Here is a 27,926-nt window from a genome sequence, read left to right on the forward strand (position 1 = left end):
GTACATTTGATGTGATTCTGCTTATTTCAAAAAACAAAATCATATTTATTTGTCAATTCCTCAATCAGAATATTGTCAATAGTTGAATTATTGTCATCCATGTAAGTTTGCCAGTTAGAAAATCTCAAAGCGCAAATTCATGACTAGTATGCACCCCGTTGCATTCAAATTCAGGGAGGTTTGCAGCTTTAGCCTTCGTTTGTTCTCAATAAAATGGAGGAAAAACATGAATGTTTTCCGACTTTTATTTCTAAGTGCTGTAGCATTTGGACCAATCAGACACGCAATTATTCATTATATTTCATAAATTATCCAGTTACCAAAATCAAACTTGTTCTGTAGACAACTCCCGAAGAGCAACTAATATCCCAAAAAAAGCAGAACAGCTGTAGACCTCGTTATAAACCGCGCTGATGGTTTCACTCTAACAGTTTCATTCATCCATATATGTGTGATCGTATGTTTGTTTGTTTAGTCTAGTTATGTTTTAGTGTTTAGTTAATAAAACTTTTGTGCACAAATTACATTAATTTCTGATTCTGTCACTGGTTGTATATTAATGTACCTTTAACGATCCAGTCTCGTTATGCTTCTAATGCACTAGTACTTTAAAAAAGTTCTTTTCTATGGCCACGAAAATATAATTTCTGAAATTGTTGAAATGAAATTACACTGAATGTTCACTGGGAGAACAGATTAGTTAATGGAAATATTAATTCTGCTACAGTTACTACTGCCAGCTGGTATAAATTATTGGAATTAATTAGAATTGTAATTATTTATATACACGTAGTCTTGAGCTAATTTGCTACAAAGCATTAGTTACTTGGACATTTATAAGTCTTAAGAAAAAATTTACAATTTGTTATAAAATTTTAACCCAAGCACCAAAATAGATTTCCTCTGGTTAATTAATTAATCGGATCACAGTTAATTTTTTGTGTGTCATCCATACATTCAAGTGCTTTGTGTTAATTTCTGATGAAACTGTTTTTTTTTTTTTTTACAGTTCTGAGCGCTCTCTTTTCTCTCTGCTTTGACGAATGAAATTTGGGAGCGTCTCGGTCATGAATGCATAGTGTTTGCCCTTCAGATCTTTCCCAGGTTTCTGTTCCAGTCCAATGCTGAGATACTCGGCCTCGGCTCCAAACTCAGGCCACTCTGTGAGGCCCGGACCATTCGGAGACCTGCCGCCAGGAAAGATGATTTTAAAATCTAGTTGGAAATGCATGTGACAAATTCTTAGAAATGTACTCATATGGTTTTGAACATTTTTGATACCATTTTCAAGAAAAAAATTCTGTTGGATGACTAAATGACCATTAAAATGATATAAATGCAAATATTTGGACATTCGCACCACTTTCACACATAATTTTACAACTTGAGTTCCCCTTAAAGGGAACTCACATGGTGTCCCTTAGGAGACTCTTTGGGGAATGCCATCAGCATTACAGCATGATCATCCTCCCCTCAAGAGCCTTCCCTTTCTGCTGAGCTTGAGAGATTGTGAGCGAAACCATATTCAGTTCAGCTGCATCTTTTCCAACATTAGGATTATGCGATTATCTCTTTGTTTGGAAAACTTTTATACCATTTTCAAAGAAGTTTTCGATTAAATAATTGAAATATGTCATATGGTGTAACTATCAAGTAAAAAGTCATTTTTCTTACACCAAAAAGTTTTAAATATATAAATATGTTTAAATATAATTAAGTGTTTTTAAATAAAATTTGATTTAATGTTATGCAACAATTATATACAATTTTAATTGATAAATAAGTGTTTTTGGCGAGTTGCATCATGTTTTACAACCCGAATTAACTTGGTTAGGAAAACGTTAACACCATTTTCAGTTGAATGCCACTAAAAATGTCATGTGGTGTAACCATCAGAATCAGAAAAAGCTTTATTTCCAAGTGTGTTTACACACTCAAGGAATTTGTCTTGGTGGCAGATTATTAATTCATAAATGTCATGACTTTTTCAGAGAGTCGCACCACATGACATTTTACACCCTGAATTAATCTGCCTTACCAAATTATCTGATATTTGATGGGACTCATTGATTTTGACACACAGACATGAGGGTCTCCAGTAGGTCTCTCTATGATATCACTTCCTGTTTTATATTATTTTTCCCCTACGTGTTGCTCACACCACATGATTTGATTAAGCAGACAAACGTTTTCAAATGGTTAGTTATTATGTTTTAATCAAGCTGATTCACAGCTTATTCCATTTTCTAATAAACATTCATCAAAGTTCAAGCCAAAAATACTTAACATTTTCATTTTAAGAACTTCTCGGGGGCTTTTTTCTTCATCATGTTATCGGGGAAATTGTATCACCTTAACATGTTTGACTTTATCACCCCCAAAAATATCAACTTTATGGTAAGCATCACTTACCCAGTGCGAGCAAAGTTTCCCCAGTAAGCCATGACAGTTCTGCAAAGTTCATTCTCTTCTTCTAAGAGATCCTCTAAATTAAAGCAGGAAGAAAAAAGAGACAATGTATTGATTGCCACTTTTTATACAATCCAGTTTGAGGTCTTAAGATGCTGTCACAAGAAGTGATTACGTATGAACTCGCTGTGAAATCTGCATGGGGAAATCTTTCATTCTCTTTCTCAATCGTACTGTTGTTTGTAGTCGAAATGGAGTCATTTAAAGAGAAATCTTCTCAATTGGAAACTTTTCATATGGGTGAAATACTTCCCCATGCAGATTTCGCAACAGGTTTAAGTTGGTCATGCGAGTACGCAAAAGATCATTTGTTTTGTTTACTAATATTATTTGGGTTGTACCTTTCAGCTTTATACGTCCATCTGCAAAGCAGGAACCAAAAACAAATGCAATTTCATCTGTATGGTCACTTCCAACAAAACTGGGTCTTTTCTTTCGAAGTATACTCGGAGGGTGCTGGAATTCATACACGTACACAGGTGCCCCAGCATCTATTAAGGGAAAAATTGATAATTATCTTTGAGTAGCACTGGATCAGTCTTCTGGTAAATAAACAATCATACTTCTGCAGCCCATTGAACAAACTCTCACCTCTGTGGTAATTCGCCAGTTTACGAGCTGGGACGTTGAACATAAAGTCCCCCATTATCTCTCGAAAACCATCTCGGATTTTGATCCTGTCAGGAGATGTGCCCAGATACTCATTCAAAACAAGCTCGGCAACTAACTGATCCTGAAGCTAAAGCGGAGAGAAACAGAACAGACAGAATTTATTTTTTTTAAATGCAAATAAAAAGGTCAAATTGAAAATAAAAGTATTCTTACAGCAGGATTAAACATGGTCAAAAATGGCAACATCTGCTCCATATCCATCCCATCTGTCCATCCTGGAGGTGAAAAGAACTGCGGAATGAATATGAATGTGCTGTAACATTTTGACTGAAGTTCTTATTTTTGGGAAAACAAATATATCTTTAGAGATTTTAAAAGTGTTTACGTTAGGCATAATATATCCCCACTCATCATCAGTGATTCCGGTGATCAGAGGCACTTTGTTGAACTCGTGGGATTGAAGAAGCTCTGCTACAGGTTTGGGAATGAACAGGCCATCCATCGTCACTCCAAAAGGAAGCATCGGATGCTCCTGTATTGAATGACGTGTATATGCAAACACACCATTTAATACACAGGAGGACTGTTTGGATATATTTGTCACAGACTGAATTGAATGTTCAGAGAGATTCTATGACACAATCTACCGTATTTTCCGGACTATAAGTCGCACTTTTTTTCATAGTTTGGCTGGTCCTGCGACTTATTGTCAGGTGCAACTTATTTATCAAAATTAATTTGACATGAACCAAGAGAAAACATTACCGTCTCCAGCCGCGAGAGGGTGCTCTGTGCTGCTCAGTCTTCCTGTAGACTACACTGAAGACATATAGCGCCCTCTAGCGGCTGGAGACGATAATGTTTTCTCTTGGTTCTAAATAGATGTGACTTATAGTCCAGTGCGACTTATATATGTTTTTTTTCTCATCATGGCGTATTTTTGGACTGATTCGACTTATACTCAGGTGCGACTTATAGTCCGAAAAATACAGTAGTATATTGTGGACAGACTTTAGCGATCTTCAGTATATCCTCTTCTGTCAGCTGCATCATACAGTCAACAATCTCCTTTGGGCTGGAAATATCACAGCCAGATGCATTTCCTACAGCCTAGAGAGAAACGTGTTACGTTTACATTAAATGTCTTTAATTTTCATTATATAAAAGAGGTTTTTCTTGAGAAAAGAGCCGGAGTGATTGACCTGAGCTAATGCCAGAGGGTTGGGATTCAGTATAGCATCCATCGCTGCTGTGCCGCTCTCTGCGATGGCATGATGGAAGAGGTTTGCCGATAATGGAGAAAGAACCTATGGGAAAAAAATATAGAAGTATTTTTGGTTTAATGACATGCTCGTTTTTTTTTTGTCTGAAAAATATTTCGACATGTTTTTAATTTCGGAATTAAAATTAATATCATAATGAGGAAAATACCTCATTAAATGAATCATCATTATTTTGAACATATCTTATCAAGTCATTTAACGATCTTTTTTTGTTCTTTCTTCTTTTTAAGAAGTCAAAAAATATTGCAAATATTTCAAAATTACACCAATGTCCGCCAAAATAAAACAGATATTATATTTATTCATGACAATTATAATATTTAATATAAAATACTATGTACTGTAAAACATATATCGCATTTTTGGAAATGATGAATAAAATGTGTACACTCACTTATATTCAGGGGTAAGGAAAATATGATAATATATCAAATATAAACTGAAATAAAGCTAAAATGAAATAAAATATCAACATAAGATAATTAAACTGTAACACATTTTATGGAAATTAGAAATGTAACCCTAAAATAAAATAAATTGCATTTAAATAAAAACTCATTTGAAAACAAAAGTGGCAATAGCACATAACAAACTCCTTTAAATAAAAAAATAAATGCTGAATCAAAATATTAATAAACACTATAATACACAGCCTGATATTTTTAGTGTAATTTAATTAAAACATCAAATTAACTTGTCTATGAATGAACATGCATATCTCCAGGACATTGTGTGTATGGTTATTACTGTCTTGCATAGCATCTTTTATACAGTATGCCATTTTATGCACGCTTCATGATTGAACCCCTAGATAATTAAACCTGATTAGTATCATGCCTCATATCAAATTAATCCTCATTTAATGCCCTACACATTGGTGCATACCACCTCCTCATCATTACATGCATTATGCTTGTAATATAATCTCCTATAATGTAATAACTCCTGAGCATGCAATTGTATCTGTTTGTAAGACTAGTTTGTGTTTAGTTAATAAAAAGTTACACTGAATGTTTGCAGGACTAACAGATTATTTGATTGTAATATTAATTCCACAATTACTTCTGGCAGCTGATTTAAATACTTAGTTATAATTAATTGTAATTATTTCCCCTTGAGCTAATTTTCTGTACAGAATTATTATTATTTGAACTATTATTATAAATCCTTACAAGTAAAGACACACTGACTCCTCCGGCAGACTCTCCAAAGATGGTCACTGATTCAGGATCTCCACCGAAGCTGTGGATGTTCTCCTGAACCCACTGAAGAGCAGCGGCCTGATCCAGAAGACCATAGTTTCCTGGAGCATGTTCATCTCCCGTGCTAAAGGGCAGAAGATCATCATACAACCTCATCAGAGACCTTAGACCTCAACGCAGCTGTATCAATCCATATCAGAGATTCTGAAGCATCAAAAACATGCACTAAGAGGACTTTATGGCCCTTAAAACAGATTACATTTAAGTTTAAAGTCCAAAAGCATATGGCCTGATGAATGGAGACCTTAACAAATGACCTTAACTACCTTCACTCCAATGCCTAGACAGGGTTATATCAAGAATTTAGAACTGATTTTAATTGAATAAATGAATTATTTGGGGATTTCTTGGATCTTTATGCTCTTAACGATTAGTTTTTACCTGAAAAATCCAAGTAGGCCAAGTCTATACTGAATCAGGACCACAACTACATCCTGATAGGCAGCCAAAACATGTCCGTCAAACAGGGACGCAGAGCATGAAGAAAAACCTCCACCATGGATCCAAACCATGACCTGATGCACCACGAAAATCAGCATTGAAATAAATAAACATATATACAGAAACATGCGGCAAAGTTCATTCAAATCAGCCACTCTTACAGGAAACCTGTCATTTGCTCCAGGTTTAGAGGGTGTGTAGACGTTGAGGTACAGACAGTCTTCTGATGAGTCAGGAACCTCTACATTCATAGACAGATTGGCTGCCAAGTCTACAATTAACTGCTTTTCCTGCAGACACCTGGGGAAGACAGAGAGGAACACAAGTGTACCAGGTTTTGAAATGAAACGGCTGATCTACATGTGCAGTTTGGTTGGATTCTCACATGAAGGGCTGTTTCGATGCGTCTTTCACTCCGTCCCATTTCTCTGCAGGCTGTGGAGGAGAAAATCTCAGTGGGCCCACAGGAGGCTTGGCGAAGGGAACGCCCAGGTAGGAATGAACAACTGTGTCCTTCCCCTTCGCTTTCACATACTCACCCTTCAGGGCCCCAAGTTTGGTTTGCAGGACAGGTCCTGCGTAATTCATAAAAAAGTAATTTTTATATTCATATAATTTGATATCAAGATTTGCTATTCGTTTCCAGTTAAACTAGTAAAGAAAGAGATTTTAAAAATCTCATTTTTTAAGCAGACTTTGAACATTTAAATGTTCTGGCAATTCACATCCTTAAAAAAATAATATATATTTATTATATACATGATATAATTTATCTAAAACTAAAAATATTTTTTAAACAAATTATTCTATATTTCTATTTTATATTAAACTTACTTTATTTTAAATTACATTGCTACATGCTATTCTATATTTAATTACTTATTATTTTTTTATTTTATATTTATTTTAAATATTATGCTTGGCGTTTTATGATCTAATTTATATCTGAATAGCCTATATGTAATTGCTGCCTCAAAGTTTCTATTTTCTGTCACAAAGGGAGTTGATATATATTTCCGCTAGATGGCGCTTGTGTACTTCAGCCATACAGTCTATGACTTCAGCACTAATTTACTTAATCTACTTTTGATACGTTCAATTTGTATAATTTTTTATTTTGTTTATTTTATCATGCTTATTGTGATTTCTTTACTCAATTGTTGTTTATTTGAGCAAGATTGATTCTAAGAGTTTCATGATTATATTTTATTTTTTATGTCACTCATCGAAAAATTAAAAGGTGTTTTTCTCTGTAATCGTAAATCATCTGATCAAAAATCTTCAAGATATAATTCCCTCCAAAAGTGGTATGTGGATATATTTTCTGTTTATTTACAAGTTTAATGTGACATGCGTGTTTTACATGTAACTGAATGTGTGACTGGTGTTTGCTGTAGGCTATATTTTGTCCTTTTTACTCAGTTCTACAGTGTTGATGTTGCGGTCTATGTTTGGCGTCGATGAGTGCATTAAACATCTGTGACTAAGGGCGGAATACTAAATATAATGACATAGATCATGTTTGATAACCGATTGGTTCATATGAACCCCTTAACGTTTTTTTTTTTTTTTTTTTAGCAAAACACGTTCAACAACACCTACGTGCACTTTCGCCCCTTTACCGTTTATTTATTACCAGCGCTGTTTTCCGACCCTTCACCACTTCGCCAAATTTGCGCTTGTCTGTTTATGTTACGCGTGACAGCTCGTGTAAATGCAGTTTTCTTGCATGCATAAAAAAGCTGTTTTGACTGTTAGCCTACTGTTGTGCAAGTGAATGCGCTCGTTACGTGACGTACCATCCTTTTCTTTGACTGTGTTTTGTAGACTCAGCTGGATCAGGACGCAGAGAGAAAACACGACAGATCCTCTCATCGCCATGCGTGTCCAGTCCTACAGCAGAATGAGTGTTCAAGCGTCCTGCACACTGTCAGTGACACAACTGCGTAATCTGGGCACACTTTGAGCTTTGCTATAGGAACTGTGGTTGCCAGATTTTTTAAATCCTTGTGAAATCTTGACGCTTAACTTTGCTCAGGGTTAATCAAATTCAGTCCAATTGCCAATTAAAACGTTCTTTTTAATTTAATTCTAAAATTGAACGCGTTTCAAATAAGCCCAATACCAATAAACTGACAAAGGGGTCCAAAAATACTTCAAAAAAGGTGTAGTTCACTCAAAAATTGAAATTAACCATGATTCACTCAGCCTCAAGTCATCCTAGGTGTACGTGACTTTCTTCTTTCAGACGAATACAGACGGAGATATTCCAAAAAATGTCCTGGCTCTTCAAGCTTTATAATGACAGTGAATGGCTGTTGAGATTTTAAAGCCCAAAAAACTGTTCATCCATCATAAAAAGTGCTCCACATGGCTCCAAGGGGGGAATAAATTCCTTCTGAAGTTAATCAATGTGTTTGTTTAAGAAAAAATATCCATATTTATAAACTTTATAAACAGTAATCTCTAGCTTCCTCTAACTGTCGTACGCACGTTCACGAGAGAGTGGCGTCCAGCGGATGATGTAGTCGTAGCATAAGGTCCAGTGAGAATATGTTAAGTATCGTGAGAACCAAGTTTTGTTTCAGGAGCAAAGGAAGCAAAGTTTCCTTGGTTTAACAAAGCAGTCTCCTCTTGGCTTAGATCTAAATCCTCCAGCGTTTTTCTAATTCATGACCAGTGTTCTGCGTTCGTCACTTCTCACCGGAGTTTACGCTACGCCTACATCCAGAGGCGGATAGTACTGAGGTATTTTTACTCTGCTATAAAAGTACTTTTCAAGTGTCTGTTTTTCATTCCAAAGCATAATAATGTATTTTTACTACACTGTTACATATTGAATATCATTTAATAGTTAATTACATTAGAAATCTATTATTTTCTTACTCAAGTAAAAATAATTCAAAGATTTACTTGAGTAGGAGATAGTACTACATTATTAATGTTATTAAAGGTAAAAAAAACAACAACAACAACAACTTTCAGAAGGCCTTTATTACCAACAACAAATCATACAATAATTTCATAAATGGTATTTATTTTTTATGTATTTATTATTTATTTATATGGGCTATACATGCAATACTTTATATTTAATTAATTAAAATGCAGATTTTCTTCTTCTTACAAAACTATTTCCAACATTTTGGATTTTTTTTTATTTTAGATTTATTTTGTTTTAATTTATACGTACTATATACATACTATATGCATCTTAAACTGTTTTATACATTCCTTAATGTTCAATAAAAACCAGGACACGAATTTCTGTTATTCAACTGTGTAACATTTTGTCTGTTTTAAGAAGCATCAAATGCACAAAATTATATCTCTAATTATTATTATTATTCATCATTTTTAATAATTCTTGTTTCGTACCATTTTTATATTTAATAATGAGAAAATTCATACATATGCAATCATGCAAGTGTTTTTTTTTTTAAATTACTATCTATGTTTTAAGAACCAGGTTTCCCACAGTATTCAAAAACCTGGATAAATATTTTAAAAGCGTGATCTAGATCTAGAAAGGTCATGTAAGGTCAGTTCTAGTTAACTTAGCGATGCTCGAGTCGCTGCGGTTCAGCTACATGATGACAAAATGTGCCTTTAAAACCTTGCGAATGGAAATATCGTGCAGTTTCATATTTGTTCTGACTTCTGTGTATAAAAATGCTAGACGCATCGGGCCAGTGGCGCAATGGATAACGCGTCTGACTACGGATCAGAAGATTCTAGGTTCGACTCCTGGCTGGCTCGATTCTTTTGAACTCCGATTCGCTAGTTCATTTGGTTCACGTTAAAAATGATACTCCGACAAACACTTTAGGGAACATATGCAGGGCACACCCTATTTATACAGTCTATGGGCACACCTCACCTATAGGGTGCATGTGAAAGGTCAAGTTAATATGTGTTACTGCAGGGAGTTCACAAAAACAAGCGTTAGAACTTAACGGAATGACTCCTTTACGTTTATATACGTTTCGCCATAATTTTGTTTATCCACAGCACAATGAAAAACGTCCCAGCTTTTGGATAAACAAATATGATTTAAACCAACACTAAACGTAAAAGGTAGAGCAAAGTGGCTAAAAAGGTTTTATAATGAAAGGAAATGTTTTATAATTTTCTGAATTGAATCTATTGCTAGAAGACGCCGCGAGAGGGCAGTAGACTTGCACTCAAAATCTACAACAAATACAATAATTTGAAAAAGTTAGTTTCGCAAATAATTTTACGGCGTTTTTTTCCTTTAAAAACGCATTCCAACAATAAATCAGTTCAGACGAGTTCAAAAGTCTAATTTGACATGTTATTGAAATAACGTGAATAGTAACATGCCCGTTTGTGACTATCCATGCCTGAGTCTATCAGCGCCGTAAAATAAAGATCCGAATCGGAGTTTAAAAGAATCGAGCCAGCCAGGAGTCGAACCTAGAATCTTCTGATCCGTAGTCAGACGCGTTATCCATTGCGCCACTGGCCCGATTGTACAGCTACGTCTTAAAAGGGGTCAAGAATAACCTGCACATGAACAAAACCAATATTTCTACTTGACATAAATTACATTCGTTGATATTTACACGTCGTAAAACAGTGTATTAAAGCTCATATACCAGAATCAAATGTCGTTTGGAATAATTTAAATCAATTTTACATAAGTATATGCATAATGTCGGAAATATTTTATATTTAACATATCATTCCTGAATTAATATGAATTGTGGACCAGTAACGACTGGATAAAACACATTTTAAGATTGATTAAGATCCAAATGATTCAGTACCGAGTGTGAACTTCTGCACGTGTTCAGAGAAGCACATGGACTGAATAGTTCTGCTTAAGTCATGGCAGCATCAGTGCACGAGACCGTCCTCATCGGAGTATGTGATGGAGTTATTGACAAGAAGAAATACACATCTTATTGCACAAACAAAATTGGAGATAAACCGGTAAAGGAAACACAATTTGTCCATATGCTCAGGGTTTGTGTCATGCTAACTGAAGTTAGCTTAGATCTCTGCTTGACAGCTGACGTTACTTGATTATCTTAGTTGATTCCTAATGTAGACAGACAATATTTTTGACAAGTACGCGAAATTTAATCAGATTTCTGTGCTTGCGTTAGTGAATATATATATATAAAAAAATAGTTTTTAAGTAATTAAGGCTATCGTTAGCCAGATGGCTAACTAGGGAGCTAACCATACTAACTCGGAAATGTAAGAGTCATGACAAACGACTTTTTATTTTATTTTTAACGATTTATTTTATTTATAACTTTATTAATCTATAATACATTTATAACTATATGTGTTTTGAGGTTAGTATCGCAAAAAAAATAAAAAATAAACCAGTGCTTTCTAATTATGCGAATATAATTGGCAAAAATATTTTTAAAGTATAATATAAAGTAAAAATATTCAAAAGTATTTTTAGATTTGGAACATATAACAAGATGTGTGTTTCTAAGTATATTGCAATTATCACAATAGGTATGCATGATATCTAAAATAAGTATGAATCAAATAAAAAGTCTATTGTTATTATACACTGTATTCATTTTTATTTTGTGTTGTGAAACGTTCTAGCACTTGTGTATGAGAAAGGCACATTACATTTTTTTTTATTTTTAATATTAGGAAAAATTATATATTTGTATGGTTGCTTCCAAGGGGTGATGTTTAATTTGTGTGATTAATTTTACATAAATGTATATTTCTATCATGACAGGACCTGCTTCCAGTAATCACTCTGCAGCATCCCACATGCAGTCTGTGTCAGAGAGGCCTGTCCCACGTGGTGCAGGTCTACTGTCCTCTCGCTGCGTCTCCTTACCACAGAACCATCAGTGTGTTTGCTTGCACCTATCCACACTGCAGCGGCAAATCAGAGAGGTGACAGCTTCTCATTTTATATTATGGCATTATTTACATTTAAAATGTGCCCTGTTTCCAGAACTGTTCCTTAAAACATTTATTTTTTGGACCATTTGGCCATGTATATGTACCTAGTTGGATAGTCCTGCGCTCTCAATGCTTGGAGGATGACATCAAAGCAAGCCAAGACGACAAAACCACGCCATGTACAGAATCTGCAATGTCCAGGACAGACTGGTGTGATGAAGCTGATGACTGGGGGATGGACGATGAAGAGCAAGTGGCTGAAAACGGCGTACAAATAACAAATGACTGTATCGGTGAAGGAAATGATGTCAGCAGCAGGCTTCAGGACCTGTGCATTGATGGAGATCATCATCAAAGTGCCCTCCCACCCAACGATGTGCCTGTTTTCCAGCCGTTCTACATAAGTGTAATGGAAGAAACAGACTTGAATGGATTTCATGACACGGATCATGAGAACGAACTGCTTAGAGCGTATGAGGAGAGGGAGGGAGTGACAGTCGAGGAGATTCAGAGGTGAGGATGGATTCTACAACAGAAACTACAGTGATGTGTAAACTGTCTATTAATCACCTCAGTTTCTATATTTTTTCAGTTGTGGAAGTGGGGGCGCCACTCAGGAGGAATACGAGAAGGCCACGGCCAAGCATGGAGATGAAGTGTTCACCAGTTTCATGAAGAAAATCTCTCTTTGTCCTGAACAAGTGTTACGGTGATTGAATATGTTTACACTGCTGTTCGGCAAAATGCTCCAGACTGCAACTGAAATGGTCAAAAGAATTACAGATTTGCTAGAATTATGCAAAATGTTCAGTTGGGAAAACTTTGTGTTGATGTGTGTTTCATCAGAATTCATCTTGTTAGCATGTGTGCTAGTGCAGGGTTATCATCGCTAACTAAAACCATTAAAAATTATCACAGCATTAACTGAAATAAAATATTGCAGCTAGTTGCTAAAAAAAATAATAATAAATTGTGCGCACGATTTACTTATTCGTTCCCTCAATGTACTAAAACGTGCACACGATTACTATTGCGTTCACTCGATTTGCTAAATCGTGCGCACAATTTATAAATCGAGTGAATGAAATAGTAAATCGAGGGAACAGAATAGTAATCGTGTGCACGTTTTAGTACATTGAGGGAACGAATAAGTAAATCATGCACACGATTTAGCCTAATATTATTTCCTGCATGTCATGTGCGGGGCTCCGTACAAACTAGTTAGAAATGACAAAATCACACAATAAAAAATTGCAAATGAAAACAATATTTCAAAATCTAATTTAAAATAGTAACACAAATATATGTATTATTAAATATATATGAATTTAAAATATTCATAGAAAATAATTGAATAATTTAAAATAATAAATATATATGAATTTAAAATAATGTGCATCACTGATGCCGGTTTCTACATAGATAGCTTGTTATTTGAATAAGACCACCTCCGAGCCATATATGGCTACATACCCGTGAGAGGGGCGGGGTCATCCGAGCATCATTATCATTTAAAGAGACATGCACCCATACGGCTCGCTGTGAACAGAGCTGTTTTTGACAAGGTAAAAAGGTGTTGTTTTACTCGACCACTGAGGAATTTTAACCATGCTACAGACATTTCACGTGGACTCTTAAGAATCATACCAACTTGTGGAAAATGGGCATCCGATGTCATCTTTATTTAGCCACTGAAACAGTTCACAGACTGAATCGTCAGTCATTTATTGGTTAAGTTCGAACCTTAATGAACCAGTAACCATAACTGTATGTTAAGTTCTTAAGATTAAAAACGTAAAAAGGAGAGCGGAATAAAAAATTATGCAAAGTTTATAGATGCAACTGTCAAACACGAGGCACAAGGGGGTGATTTCAAATGAATTTGTATGATGTAACATGATTTTTAGAAAAAAGCAGGAAGGTCCATCCCGAAACATAACCGTCATAAACTTTTTGTTGTATTATGGACCCAATTATTTTATTATTTACTCATGTGTTTCCTCTCACCTGATAGATATAGTTGGGCGGGATCACCTCTGTTTATATCAGAGGCTGTCTCTGATGTTAGTCAGACGGTGCCGGTCTGTGCTCACTGCGGCAGCCCGAGAGTTTTTGAATTTCAGCTCATGCCAGCATTGGTCAGTTTGCTCAGGAGTGTAGACACAGATTCAGGTAAGTACAGATGTTCTACAATACATTTAAAACCAACATTTTTATACATATTTATTGTCCTTTTACTGATTTATTTTGGTAAGCAGCTGTAAAATATAGTGCAATGCACAATTATTAATAATATCTCAAAATAACCCTCTGATCCTGCATCCTTTCAGGATATATTTTGTGATAACGAATGGCTGACTGTACATCTTGTTATATTTTTTTAATGTTTATATTCTAAGATTGATTTGTTTTTGTTTTCTCAGACGTTTCGCTGGAGTTCGGAACAGTTCTTGTGTACACTTGTAGAAACAGCTGTTGGAAATCTGGATCAGCGGCTCCAGTGGAAGAATTTGTTGTCGTTCAGCCAGACCCAGACCAAAAGCTCTTCAAATGATATAAATTATCATCATTAAAGATTTTTTTTCAGTACAACTTCATCTTACTTATTTAACGTATTATATTGTTTATTATTTAATATCATGTTTTTTTTTTATTATCTAAAGGAATAGAAAAAAATAAGTATTCTGAAAGTTTACTCACCCTCAGGTCATCAAAGATGTAGATGAGTTTGTTTTCTCACAAGAACAGATTTGGAGAATTGGAGCATTACATCACTTGTTCACCAACGGATCCTCTTTCAGTGACTGGGTGCCGTCAGAATGAGAGTCTAAACAGATGATAAAAACATCACAATAATCTACAAGTAATCCACACCACTCCACTCCATCAATTAATAACATGTTGAAAAGCTGCATGTTTGGAAGAAACAAATCCATCATGACAAGATAACTTTCCCACTGGAGAAATCAATATCATCGAGAGAAGACTCAAACTTTAACCAGAAGCAACAGTTTGAAGTTAATAATAATAATAAAAAAAATATTGTAATGGATTTGTTTCTTGCAAACACACAGATTTTTCTTTCTTTCTTTTTTTGTTTTAATATTCCTTTAAATTTACAGGAATCTGAGGAAACTTCAGAAATTATTTGTCAGTAATTAACCCCTTCAATCTGAAATATTCTGTTCTGAATGATTCATGTACAAAGGTGAGTGATGATTAAAAATATATAAGATGTACAGATTTGTATGTGTGCTTTGAATGGAAGTCAAGTCAGAATGATAATGTTATGGATAAATGAGCATTCATGACATGCACAGGTGCTTGTAAAGGGGTGATATGATGCAATTTTAATTTTTCCTTTCTCTTTGGAGTGTTACAAGCTCCTGGTGCATAATGAAGATCTGTAAAGTTGCAAAGACTAAAGTCTCAAATCCAAAGAGACATTCTTTATCACAGTTTAATCAACCACGTCCTCCTAAAACGGCTTGTTTAAACACGCCCCCCACATGTCTACATCACGATGTGAGAAGATTTGCATAACACTGCCCAAATGTGTCCAAACTGCGCTTCTGACTCACAGCCTTTGCTTTTTATATTTAAATAATTTGCCACTGATGATTCAAAAATAAGTTTTGAGCAGTGTTGAGTAGCGCTTGTTTGTCGTTCCTCCAGACATGGGGAGGTATTCCAGAAAGCAGGTTATGTGACATACCTGGGTATGTTTACGAGTAAGTAAGCGGATAACCTCAAATTTCGGTTCCAAAAACGGAGGTAACTTACAGGGTATGTTAGTTGTCATATACAGACTATATAATGATATGTTAATGAGGAAAGCGCTAATATAAGTAATAAATAAGGTAATATATTATTCTAATATGATTATTTATTTTATTGGCATATATAAGAGTTATCTATAAATTATGTATAAATTATAAAACAATATGACAAGGTAATGTTTTAACTTTTGTTTAAATGTTTATCTTATTTATTACATGTTATATCTCACACATGGAGTATCATTTTATATAATGTCTAAATTCTAAATCAAAATACATATCCGATATGACTTGATGTATAATTAGCATAAAACAAACAACATAATTCACATTCTCAAGGATTAAAGATTAAATAGAAAAAAATAAAAATGATTGCACAGCCATCAATCAGGTGGCGATATGCACTAAGCATGTAAACGACTAATGAACAAAAGAAGAAGAAAGAAACAGCTTGGCGCGCTTTTAATTAGCGTCCGTTTCTATGGTGACTCGTCGATTCGTCGTTCTGTTGAGAATGTCTTGAGTCAGGAATAGGGTGACCACCTGATAATAAGCCCAAGGGGGGACAAGGGGTATGTTTCTGAGGGACAATGTGGGACACTGCCTTGTGCGGCAGTGCCCCCACACCATGGCCAGACTAACTGATAGTGGTTTACCCATTTCTAGCACATACCACCTTACATGGTATATTAATAATGCCCTATTCCCCTAAACATGTGTAACTGCTGATGTATGCTCATGACAGAATTGGCAGATGCACTTCCACTTAAGATTTACTTTAGCTATTTAATTTTATTTATTTTTCATTACAATTTATTCACTTAAAATAAATTATAATATAAAATTATAGGATTAAAATGAATTGTAGATGCTCAACACCACAGGAACAGTTAAAAAAAAAGTCTAAACTCACAACTCCAGAGGTTCACAGGGAGGAAGGATGGTGAACTCGCATGTTAGTAAAGGCAGGCGCATAAAAAAAAAGTTTGAAACAGGACACACCTTCTCTTTTTTTAATTAATGATGGCGGTGCCTCAGAGTCTCTTTCTCCATTTTTCGAATTGGAAAGCGTGCATCTAAAAGTTCCTTCCCAGTGTGTCTGGTATGCACGTGCGTGCGCTGTCATGACAACAACGAAAAAGTTGACAACAACCTAGTCAGCAGTTCAACTGAGGGGTGGGTGTGGCAACAGTGGAGTGCTGAACTGTCAAGTAATGTTTGTTTGGCTGCCTGGGGCTCGAGGATATAGAGCGACCAACTTTTTTGGAGCAAGCATTGATTATGCGTGACACAGTCTCAATTTGTGGGACGCATGAATTGAGCTTAAAACGCTGTGCGCGCACACGCTACGCGGGACGGGTGGTCACCCTAGTCAGGAACATACTCTGAGTTGAATGAACTTACTCCCAGATGCGTTTTTGGAACCACATACCTCGAGTAAGCAAGGTTTGGGGTTAATCAACTGAGAGTTCAGGGTTTAGTTCACGGTAAGTTAACCCTGCTTTCTGGAATACACCCAAGGTTTTATGTTTACGTAGCTTTATACGCACTGCGTAAAAAGACAGTATAAGTCATTATAATCAGTAATTATGTCCCCACTGGATGCAACAAATACCTCGTTTATAATGGGTTTTATTGATTTTCTCACACGCTTGAGGTATTCAGCCAATCACAACGCACTGGATAGCTGGCCAATCAGAGCACACCTTGCTTTTCAGACCGATGAGCTTTGTAAATATATATATATATATATATATATATATATATATATATATAAAGGCGTTTCAGAAAGGCAGGACATAGAGGAGAAACAATAATATACATTATGTCGAACATAATGTGTTTTTTAAACTGTATAAACATATTGCATTACACCAAATAATGTTCTTTTTAGCAGCATCATATGACCCTTTTAATAAAAATAAGGGCATTTGTATTGTACATGTGTAAAAGGTCTTAGCACCCGTTAATAATATGGTTTTGTTGATTTCTCCCAGAGTATTTACATAATTACATAAAAGAGAAATCACAATCCTGAATACTTTAAACCTCTTATTTCCATAGCTTATTTCTCAGCCGCCACATTCTATGCGCATGCGCAGTGAGAGCAGCGAGCGGCTCGGGCTTTTCTCTCGCGAGGAAGGACGCCATTATCGGATCCTCACAAACAACACGAGAATTCATCATTCACACGGTAATATAAACCCCTTGGACGGGCGACACCTGCTGCTCTCCGAAACATGTCGCCGTGCATCATAGAAATACACTTTACCCTGCGGTTCTCGCCTCAGCTCTGTCTTGCTGAAGGGCACAAATGAGGCCTGTTGTGTTTCACCGCTGCTGTTTGAGCTGTTGTTAGCAGAAGAGAGCTAACAGGCTACACCAGCGCGATCGGTGCAGTCTGCTAACTGCACTGTAGCGCTGGGTTTATTATTAAACTATTAGAAACTTCGTCACCGCGGTATGAACGTGTTTCAGGGCAGGTCACGTTACTTTGGTGATACCATGAACCGAGTATTGTTTCCATCCGTTGGTGAACGAACTGTGTTAATATTATTGTAGGAAACTTAAATATTGTAGTCTTGTGTTCTGGAATATATAGAAATACACACATTAGTAGTCAACATTTTGGAATAATTAAGTTTTTAATATTTACATTATATAAACTATATATATATCAATATATATATATCGATATATATATATCAACCTTGGTTGAGCATACAAGACTTCTTTCAACATCATGATATTTAATTAATAATGGTAATAATAACAATTTAAGAATAGTATGTTTTCTTAAATTGTGTATTTATTGCACAATTATTTTTCAGTGTCTCTTCAATAAATTGCAATTCATGTCATTTGTGGAAGGAAATGTGTTTCAGTAATGGATAGAACCATTGTAGGGTCACCTTCAGTACCACAACACCCCTCAGGGGGTCTCAGCGGGCTTTTGGGCGTTTTTTTAAATTAATTTATTTTTTTATGCCAAGGACATTGATGTAAAGATTACACATTTACCTCGTGGTTGCTTATAATATAAACATTAAAATATCAAAAACACTTTCCATGAAAGTGAAGGAAATAAATGAAAGTTGTTAATCCTTCCCAAAATAATAACACATTAGCAAACAATTCATATAACACTGATATCAGTGTAAATTTAGTATTATTGAGAGATTAAATGTATTTTTTCATATTTTGGAGGCATTTCTGTTTTTGTATTTTCTGATGTCATTTAAATTTTAAGTGACGTTGTAGTAATTGTGTCGTGTGTTTTTGTCATGTATATTTATTTATTTATATAAATGTTGATACAGTTTTTATTGCAGGTAAGCTTTATTTATTTAAATCAAATGAAAACGAGAAATGTTGCTTTGGCAGCTACCAGAATTAAAATAAGTTTTATTTTTTTATGTCAGTTAATGTTTCATCGATTTCAAGTAACGAAATAGCACTTTGGATTGAAGAAAAGCGCATTATAAATAAACACATTATTATTATTATTGCTCTAACACAAGCAGCGCTCAGTTATTGTCCTCTCTCTGAGACGCAGGTTTGAATGATGTCAGAGCAAGATTTGGTGGAGATCGTCCAGATCGCGGTGGCAGATTTGAACCACGAAGGACACCAAGCGGGTAAGTCCTTCTCTGAATCAGTAAACACATCCGTTTAATGGCTCGCGTTGGTACTGTTTGTGGCTTTCTACAGAGCTTTTTTTAATTAAACTAGATGTCCTGGAGAATAATGAAGACGCCGATCAACCGTGCAGGAAACGAGCAAGACTGGACATAAGCCAAGAAGCATCTATTAAGGTTAATAGAGATGATCAGTTCAACTTGTATCAGCTTGGACGTTTGCCATGCTCATGTTTTATTGGTGTTTCTCTCTCAGGCGATGCTGGTGTCCATCAGTCAGGTTATCTGCCAGCGGCTGGACAGCATGGAGGCCAAGCTGCAGGTGCTCGAGGACACCTGTCGAGGGTTAGTGGAGAAGCTGGACACAGTGATGGGGAAGAACCAGTCGACGATCCATGTCCCCATGGTGTCAGGGTCCCCGTTCGGAGCCACTCAGACCTGTGATAAAGTACGCTGGTGAGTGCACCACAGATGACACCCGGATGATTAATTCAACAGAAGTTTCACCATTAATTCAAACCTGACTACGCTCTTGAGATTGGTTTTAGAGACTGATGAAATCACTTAATGGTGAATTGTCTTGAGAAAAGTGGAAAACGACGTCCAGTCTACCTTTATTTGGGAATATTTGAAGATCTGCACGACCTTCATACACGCTTTTCAACTAACATCACCTTCCCTTGAGTCACCAACGCCATCCAAAACAAGAGCGCACATATTATTGAGCTGTGCTTCTCATCTGATTCACGACTTAGACTGTAAAAATGAGTTATCATGCAGAAATAAATAAAATGATTATTGCATTGGTTATCTATCAATATTAAGAATTAATTGATGTATGTATATTTTGGGTCTATTTATTAATATAAAGGCCTAAAATATTTTTAAATAAACACTTTTTTGTCTTTATTATTTATTTATGATTAAATATGTGTTTTTAACAATTTTGTGGTGGCCTAAAATATAAATTAATATTACACTTTAATTGGAAATCGAATGATTGTTTGAAAATGTTGACAAAATAATCTATGGCATTAATGGTCTCAATTTTTGGACCAGTCCAAATTTTAGTGGTTAATATCACACATCAAATGAGAATTTTATGAATTAATGACAAAATTACATAATCCATGCCTTTAACATGAGTATGATACTGATAAAAAAAACCGGGTAATTTCTTTCATGTTATGCTGGATACTCAAATCTGGCCGGTATTCAAATTCAATACAATTTTGCAGAAATATATAAAAAATAAAACACAAAACTCAAATCATTTTCAATTCTGAAAATGAATTTAGGAATTGTAACATCATTATGAGATTGGCATTTAACCGTGTTATTAAATTATTATTATTACCGGTATTTCTTTTTTTGTAGAGATTGACTTTGAGAGTGGGATGATTGTAAAAGAAATCGAAATTTTAAAATAGAGTAAACAATCAGCACAATTAAATATTCATTGATAAAATTAATAAAGGGCTGTGTATGGAGCATCACTATTTTATATTATTAGAACAGACTTTTTTGTGTCGCTGTAAAGTTTTGACCGTGTCAGAGAGTAAGAGTGAGTGTTTGCTGTCAGTGTTGTTCCTCAGACAAACGTTATCGTGAGTGGAGACCGGCCGAAGACACGGGAGGAGAATTCACCGCACACATCAGACTCTTTAGAGAACCTGCTCAGCAAGTGAGTGCCACAGATTGTGTTTTAGTGCATAGAGGAAATAAAAATGTGTATTCAAGCTGTATTCAGATATATACAGGAGACAATTTCTGGATCTGTTGCACAAGCTCTCCTTAACAGCTCTTGTGTAACTTCTGTTATGTTTTCATTGCAGTACTGTTGGGCGAGGAAGGCAGAAGACGATATTGCTGAAGGTTCCCATCCAGGAAGAGGTTCAGGAGGATCAGGAAAGCGGCTCTGAAACCAGTGATTCGGTGTCCAACAGCGGCCAGCCGTTATCTCAGAATACCAACAACGTCACGCTCATCACTCTCAACTCAGAGGGTAAGATTCACAAATGGATTGGGTTTTGTCTTAAAATTCCCTCAACGATAATCACAGGCACATATGCATTTATGTCTGCAGAGAAATCCCTTATGAGATCGTTAATACAAGAAGTTTTTTTTTGAGGATATAAAGGACCCTTTTTAACAGGATACTTTTCACATTTCCAGTTATCAGAAGCAGAAAAAAAAATCCAAGTTATATATGTATGATAATTGATATTTGCATATTTATGTCTTTTCTAAAGAGGAATAGAAAAATGACTCACACAGCAGCGTTAACCACTTTTCTACTTGAAATCAAGTTAATAAAACACAAATATAATGTTATAAATGTACATTAATTTTTTTTATAAAAAAAAAAAAAAAAAAAAAAAAAATATATATATATATATATATATACACCAAAGTAATAAAACACAAAGTATAACATAATGTACATGAACTTTTTTTGTTAAAATATTAAAAATACAAAAAAGTAAATAAACATATCAAGATAATAAAATACAACGTATAATATTACAGTTTTTTAAACAATTAAAATGGTTAATAAAAACTTATACCAAGTTAAAACGCAAAGCATAATGTTATAAATGTACATCATTAAGAAAAAATATATAGAAAAATGTAAACAAAAAAAAAATAATACCAATGTAATAAAACCAAAAGTATAATATAGGCTGATAAATGTAAATACATTTTTACAAATTGTATGTTAAAATATAAAAATAAAAACATTTAAAAAATAAAACTTTTATTCTGAAGCAGTAAAACAAAGAATAATATTATAGATGTATATTCCTTTTTTTTTTTTTTTTTTTAAGTAAATTACAAAAAGCTGCTAGATTCGTGATATTAATAATTGTGGAAACATGTCATCACTATCTGTGAAATATGTCCATAAGCCTAGTTATTTCCTAGCTATGATTTGTTATACATCTAATCAGTTGCAGGTGTTATCAAGGGGCGGGACATTGTCATTATAGAGAGATCCTGATTGGACAAAAATAATTGTAGTGCAGGATGAGTCATCGACATTATTAGTCTGTTTTCCAGAAGAGAAAGACTATATATTTGAACTCTACATAAAGCTAATTTCGTCAATGATTAGACGCTTACTAGGATATCAATTTCCCCAAATCTAAGAAGAACTAAAAGCCACAAAAAATTCCAAATTTGATTTTATGGCGACATAAAAGGATACCATTTTTATAAGCCAGTGGGAACCATTTGTTTTGAGTTCAGCACAAACATGGCCTCACAAGAAGAGCAATAAATTTAAACAGTTATTGAAAAGGTTTGAAGACATGGAAATCTCAGAAAAGCATCTGCACAAATAAGATAATAGCATGTTTATGGCTCGTATGTGTTTTCAACTGTTTTGTCTCTGTGGTTGGGTAACATTTAAGCATAAAAATGTAGCGGAAAAATCTGTGAACAGAGAACAATAGGCTCTGGTTAGTGAAGTCAAAGTATACTCTGCTACTATTATTGATTAATAATATAAACATGTTTTGACTATCCACTGTCACTTCAAACAGAGCTTGTTACACCAGCGGCCCATTTGTGTTGTGTAAACGTCTGGCCGTCTGTGATTCAGGGACGTATCTTTGGTCTGGAGGAGGTCTGGGATTAAAGGGTTTGTTTTGATTGCTTAACTTCTGCTTTTGCTTTTCTTATTATTTGACTGGGTTGTTTTGCAGTGGCGTCTGGGTTAGCTTGGTTAGTTCAAAGACGTTCCTCCACAAATATTCTTGTGATGATATTTAGTCAACGAATGGTACATTTGGTTCTTAAAAGGCTTTGCTTTTGTTTGTTTGTGTCGTTTTCCCCTTGCTTTAACCTCGTCCCTTGTTTTGATGTAGAGGAGTGGGGTAAAATGTGTCAATCATGTGTCATGTGACCATACCATACATTTAAAAAGTGGCGATATTATGAAAGTGAAAGTGAAGTGACATTCAGCCAAGTATGGTGACCCATACTCAGAATTTGTGCTCTGCATTTAACCCATCCGAAGTGCACACACAGAGCAGTGAACACACACACACACACTGTGAACACACACCCAGAGCAGTGGGCAGCCATTTATGCTGCGGCGCCCGGGGAGCAGTTGGGGGTTCGATGCCTTGCTCAAGGGCACCTAAGTCGTGGTATTGAGGGTGGAGAGAGAACTGTACATGCACTCACCCCACCCACAATTCCTGCCGGCCCGGGACTCGAACTCACAACCTTTCGATTGGGAGTCCGACTCTCTAACCATTAGGCCACGACTTCCCACTAAAAATACAGCTGCTTGTGATTGAGAGATTCACAATGGGGGAAAAATGTGATTTTTGTTTTGCTTGCCAAAGTAAATTTATTTAATTAAATGTATTGAACTAATGAATAACTAAAAATATTGAAATATTTGTTTCACTAGATTGAAATATTTTAAATATTTTCCTGGCTGTTATATGACAAACATTTGTGTTTGTTGATAAATTAATTATTCATTTACCAATTTATTTGTCAATAATATTTTTTTCCATACCAAAATAATTATATTATATTACAAAATGTTTTGCAACATTAAAATATTCTAAATTTGAAATATTTTTCTGTCTGGTTTAAAAATGTGAAAATATTATACAAAGACTTATTTTTTAAGTTTAGAAAGTTGCATCTGAGGCATACATGTGATTGAGAAGTTAACATGGTGAAAACTGTCACTTTGTTTAGCTAGAAATGTGCATTTTTTTTTAAATGAATTAATTATTAAATTGAATTATTAAATGCATGGCCAACTTGTACAGTTGCCTGTGATTGAAAAACTTTGTTTTGCTAGAAATGTGCATAGGAAGTTGTAATTTATTATTATAATACAGAATGTTAGTTGTTTTGCTACACCCAGCTTTGTTTTATGAATATGTAAATATGCTATATTATAATATTTGACACATTTTGCTCCCTAACATAATTTTTGCATGCCCACTTTGACGAGACAGATATCCACATTACATGATAAACTTAACTGAGCAGCAATAAACCCCGTCAAGCTACAGCCGAAGCAATGCTTGGCACGCACTACACATTCAAACATCTAACACAAATGCCAATTCAGATCATTTCTGAGACGAATTATGCCAGAAGTCACAATATTTTTCTTGAGAGCACTCATGATGAGAACACATTCCTGGTTATGTAATAATGTGAGTCTTAGTTATGTGAAGAAGAAATATGATGGTCTCACTGTTGAACTTCAATCATCATTTTCAGCCATGCCAGCATTTCTGTCCAAATAAAGAAAGCGTCTCCTTCCTAAGTGGTCTAAACCAGTAATGCTCTTGCGATGTGTTTATTTAGTGACTATTAATGTCCACCAGGGGACACTCTTGCATTTGCTCAGAGCGTGGAGTGTGTTTCCAGTTCTCCACAGACATTGGGGGACTTGATCTCACCCCTCCACAAATATTTGGGATTACTAGGAGGCTAATATTAAAACAATGGCTGATGCTTCATTTGTTCTCCCCATCCTGAATATAACATTTGACCTTGTTAGAGTCACGTATATTGACACAAATGTCTTGTACAGTGATCTGCCGTCTAGATCAGGGGTTTGCAAACTTTTTGATGCTAAATATCAAATATGCTGCTCCTTTGCAAAGGTGCATCTTCCTAAAATATAAAGGCAGCTAAATATTTTCATGTATATAAGGCATTCATGCTGCGAAGGAAATTTTTTTATAAGTATAATGTATTGTTTACAAAGTAAAATAGTTGTCAGTTAAATTCTCATAATTGCAAAAGCAAATGCAAATTAGTAAAATATAATATGGAAACTATTTGAATGAGCAAATAAATAATGTGTATCTTTTTATCCATTATTAGCTGTGTTCTTAATGTACTAAAATATAATTCATTATATATTTAATTGGCTTTTTATATTTCATTTTTAATTGTGGTTCAAGTTTTAGAGATTTTGTTATGTGCATAAGTCATTTTTATGAGTTTTTATTAAATACTTCTCTTCATGTTTCATTTAGTTTGATTTCAGCTTTATTCATTTTAGTACTTCAACTTCATCTTGCTTTATTTCAGTTGACAAAGCAACATTTTTAGTTTGGGTTTTTCTTCTAATATTTATATTTTCCTTGTTATATTCATATCATTTTTATTTATATCGATTTATTTTTGTAATATAATACAATTTAATATAAAAATGTATTTTGCCATTCAATTTTTTTTTTTATAAATGAATAAATATATATATTTTTAATTGATAAAGTAATAATAATTGTAATTTATGGACAAACCGAAATATATAATATAATATAATATAATATAATATAATATAATATAATATAATATAATATAATATAATATCTGTGAAATACAAATTTCTAGCAAAACTTTCTAAGAAAAAAAAATATTGGATTCATTATAGTATATTTATATATACACACACACACACACACACACATATATATATATATATATATATATATATATATATATATATATAAATACATATAGTATTTGTAAGTTATTTGTTTTCTGTCAGACAACTTCATAGTTACATAACTCCATAATAAATGATAGTGAATAATTACTTCTGAACATGGGATAACTGTGTACATTTGGAAAAAGGTTTTTGTAATTAGTGTTTATTTTCCTCCTTCTTCTGTAGAGGACTATCCTGCAGGAACGTGGCTGGGTGATGAGAACAACCCTGAGATGCGGGTGCGCTGTCCGGTGTCTCCCGCAGACATGCTGCACGTCAGCACCAACTGTCGCACGGCAGAGAAGATGGCCCTGACGCTGCTGGACTATCTGTTCCACCGCGAGGTGCAGGCCGTCTCCAACCTTTCCGGACAGGGCAAGCACGGCAAGAAACAGCTGGACCCGCTCATGATCTACGGTATCCGCTGTAAGTCTGATCAGTACCTCCATAAGAACAACATAAGTAGGCTATGAATTACAGTATGTTGATCCCAGTTCTGATGATTCTGATTTCTGGACGGTTCAGTTAATGATTATTTATGTGTTTGTATGAGCAGTTAGTAGCTACATTAATTTGAGTGCCTTGTGTACTGTAAGTTGTAATCTATATGTGATGTGTTCATAAACAGTACTGGCTCATAAAAGTCATTTGTTTAGGAATTGGACTGCATTGGTTGTGCTGTATGCTTTTGATTCACTAAAAAGAACCAGTTCATAAGAGTCTTTAGTGCCGGAATCAGGCCACATTTGTCACACTGAAAGGTTTTGATTCGCTACAATAACTGGGAGTAGGTCTGCACTAGTTGTGCTGCATGTTTCTGATTCACTAAAATAACAGGAGAAGCATTAATTCAAGAATTGGACTGCATTGATTGTATTATTAGGTTCTGACTAAGTAAAAAGAACCAGCTCATAAGATCCATTCAATTGAGAATGATATTACACTGATTGCGCTATATGGTTTTGATTCACTAAAAATAATCAGTTCACACGAATCATTTATTTAGGAATCTGATTGCAATAAATGAACTGTAAGGCTTTAATTCACTGCAGTAACTGGCTCATGAGATTTCTTTTAGGAACTGGTTGTGCTGTACAGTTTGATTTTGATTCACTATAAAGAACCAGCTCATAAGAGTCATTTGCTCCAGAATCAGAATACGCTGGTTTGCAATGAAAAGAGTAAAACTTAAATCGAATAGTTTTTTTTTTAATGATCAATTCTGAAGCCTATTTGTTCCAACCCTCTCTGTGACTTTTGAGAAATCAGATCTTTATAATCAATCGATTTGTCAGTTTAATTAACCTCAGTTCTGTCCTGTCTAATTCAAATCATGCTAGTAGCTCAGCTGCGCTTCTGCTTCATCTGGCATCAGACTTATTTCCCTCACATGAGCTAATTAGAAGTGCTTCTAACCGCTCCTCTCATTCACAACAACTCGCGTCACATCATTATGTTGGTCAGTTCATGCAACAAACCATAAGTAGCATCGAGGAATGAGCTGGTGTGGATAATTATAAATGCGAGGAATGTTACATGCAGTTTTGCACGAACAAACACCACTACACAGTGGCTAATGTGAATGAACTCAACTCAATGATCTCAAAGTGGAAAGAGTTTATTTGCTTACAGCATAAATGTATTACTAAATATCATGTCAGTGTTTCCTCCCTTATTTCAGGACTAATTTTATTATGCTTGCTATGTCACTGTCTGTGTATCCAGGTCACCTGTTCCACAAGTTCACCATAACCGAGTCCGACTGGTACCGCATCAAGCAGAGCATCGACTCCAAGTGTCGCACCGCTTGGCGCCGGAAGCAGCGAGGACAGAGTTTGGCGGTTAAGAGTTTCTCACGACGAACCCCCGCCTCGCAGAACAGCCCAGGTACGAACCCCTACAACCTTTCCCGCCAAATTTGTCACATGCGAAACTTACGAACCCTGTTTCTCTTTGATTTTGATGCAAAGTGTCTAGGCCGCAGCTGTTTAGTGTACGAGAGAGAACTAGCTATGTATATAAACTCAAATCCATTCACGCAAATGTCA

General features: G+C 35.0%; 3 protein-coding genes and 2 non-coding genes across 8 annotated transcripts in view; 3 read left to right on the plus strand and 2 right to left on the minus strand.

Moving 5' to 3' along the window:
• Nucleotides 1-425: 425 nt before the first annotated feature.
• ces2b (carboxylesterase 2b) lies at nucleotides 426-8,057 on the minus strand. Of its 2 annotated transcripts, none has more exons than XM_059545902.1 (13): nucleotides 7,831-8,057; nucleotides 6,453-6,642; nucleotides 6,229-6,367; nucleotides 6,008-6,141; nucleotides 5,537-5,690; nucleotides 4,284-4,388; nucleotides 4,093-4,191; nucleotides 3,467-3,613; nucleotides 3,295-3,372; nucleotides 3,061-3,208; nucleotides 2,811-2,960; nucleotides 2,413-2,485; nucleotides 426-1,187 (listed from the first exon to the last, which is right to left on the minus strand). In XM_059545902.1, the coding sequence occupies exons 1-13, from the start codon at nucleotides 7,946-7,948 to the stop codon at nucleotides 1,004-1,006; spliced, it is 1,719 nt and encodes a 572-aa protein (XP_059401885.1). In that variant the 5' UTR covers nucleotides 7,949-8,057; the 3' UTR covers nucleotides 426-1,003. The 2 variants fall into 2 exon arrangements, with proteins under 2 accessions (XP_059401885.1, XP_059401886.1); XM_059545903.1 differs by having other exon boundaries at nucleotides 7,867-8,054.
• Nucleotides 8,058-9,753: 1,696 nt separating this feature from the next.
• On the plus strand, nucleotides 9,754-9,826 carry trnar-acg (transfer RNA arginine (anticodon ACG)). The gene has a single exon. It is a non-coding gene; the product is annotated as a tRNA-Arg (tRNA).
• A 657-nt stretch (nucleotides 9,827-10,483) lies between these two features.
• trnar-acg (transfer RNA arginine (anticodon ACG)) lies at nucleotides 10,484-10,556 on the minus strand. The gene has a single exon. It is a non-coding gene; the product is annotated as a tRNA-Arg (tRNA).
• An 83-nt stretch (nucleotides 10,557-10,639) lies between these two features.
• On the plus strand, nucleotides 10,640-14,569 carry pdcd2l (programmed cell death 2-like). Its single transcript, XM_059545904.1, has 6 exons — nucleotides 10,640-11,023; nucleotides 11,805-11,968; nucleotides 12,086-12,490; nucleotides 12,570-12,686; nucleotides 13,992-14,149; nucleotides 14,401-14,569. Exons 1-6 carry the CDS (start codon nucleotides 10,919-10,921, stop codon nucleotides 14,529-14,531), a joined length of 1,080 nt encoding a protein of 359 aa, XP_059401887.1. The 5' UTR covers nucleotides 10,640-10,918; the 3' UTR covers nucleotides 14,532-14,569.
• Nucleotides 14,570-17,836: 3,267 nt separating this feature from the next.
• The window catches only part of banp (BTG3 associated nuclear protein), a 46,066-nt gene continuing 35,976 nt past the window's right edge, over nucleotides 17,837-27,926 (plus strand). For 2 of the 3 annotated variants that reach the window (XM_059546160.1, XM_059546162.1), the window contains exons 1-8: nucleotides 17,837-17,950; nucleotides 19,281-19,394; nucleotides 19,489-19,571; nucleotides 19,651-19,850; nucleotides 20,977-21,078; nucleotides 21,230-21,399; nucleotides 26,065-26,304; nucleotides 27,604-27,765. In XM_059546160.1, coding sequence (XP_059402143.1) covers nucleotides 19,319-19,394; nucleotides 19,489-19,571; nucleotides 19,651-19,850; nucleotides 20,977-21,078; nucleotides 21,230-21,399; nucleotides 26,065-26,304; nucleotides 27,604-27,765 — 1,033 coding nt within the window. In that variant the 5' untranslated portion in view covers nucleotides 17,837-17,950; nucleotides 19,281-19,318. The remainder of the gene's footprint in view (nucleotides 17,951-19,280; nucleotides 19,395-19,488; nucleotides 19,572-19,650; nucleotides 19,851-20,976; nucleotides 21,079-21,229; nucleotides 21,400-26,064; nucleotides 26,305-27,603; nucleotides 27,766-27,926) is intronic. The other variant, XM_059546161.1, reaches the window with a different exon arrangement.

The sequence above is a fragment of the Carassius carassius genome, chromosome 50, assembly GCF_963082965.1.
Source record: "Carassius carassius chromosome 50, fCarCar2.1, whole genome shotgun sequence".
Lineage (NCBI taxonomy): Eukaryota > Metazoa > Chordata > Actinopteri > Cypriniformes > Cyprinidae > Carassius > Carassius carassius.

Bases quoted from the DNA above. Each gene is read 5' to 3' on its own strand.
- ces2b (XM_059545902.1), bottom strand. From the start codon at position 7,948: ATGGCGATGAGAGGATCTGTCGTGTTTTCTCTCTGCGTCCTGATCCAG. The intron at 2,486-2,810 runs GTACAACCCAAA...GCTTTAATTTAG, and splicing joins TGGACGTATAAAGCTGAAAG to AGGATCTCTTAGAAGAAGAG. The intron at 1,188-2,412 runs GTAAGTGATGCT...TCCTGGCGGCAG, and splicing joins GGAAACTTTGCTCGCACTGG to GTCTCCGAATGGTCCGGGCC.
- pdcd2l (XM_059545904.1), top strand. From the start codon at position 10,919: ATGGCAGCATCAGTGCACGAGACCGTCCTCATCGGAGTATGTGATGGA. The intron at 12,491-12,569 runs GTGAGGATGGAT...ATATTTTTTCAG, and splicing joins ACAGTCGAGGAGATTCAGAG to TTGTGGAAGTGGGGGCGCCA. The intron at 12,687-13,991 runs GTGATTGAATAT...CTCACCTGATAG, and splicing joins TGTCCTGAACAAGTGTTACG to ATATAGTTGGGCGGGATCAC.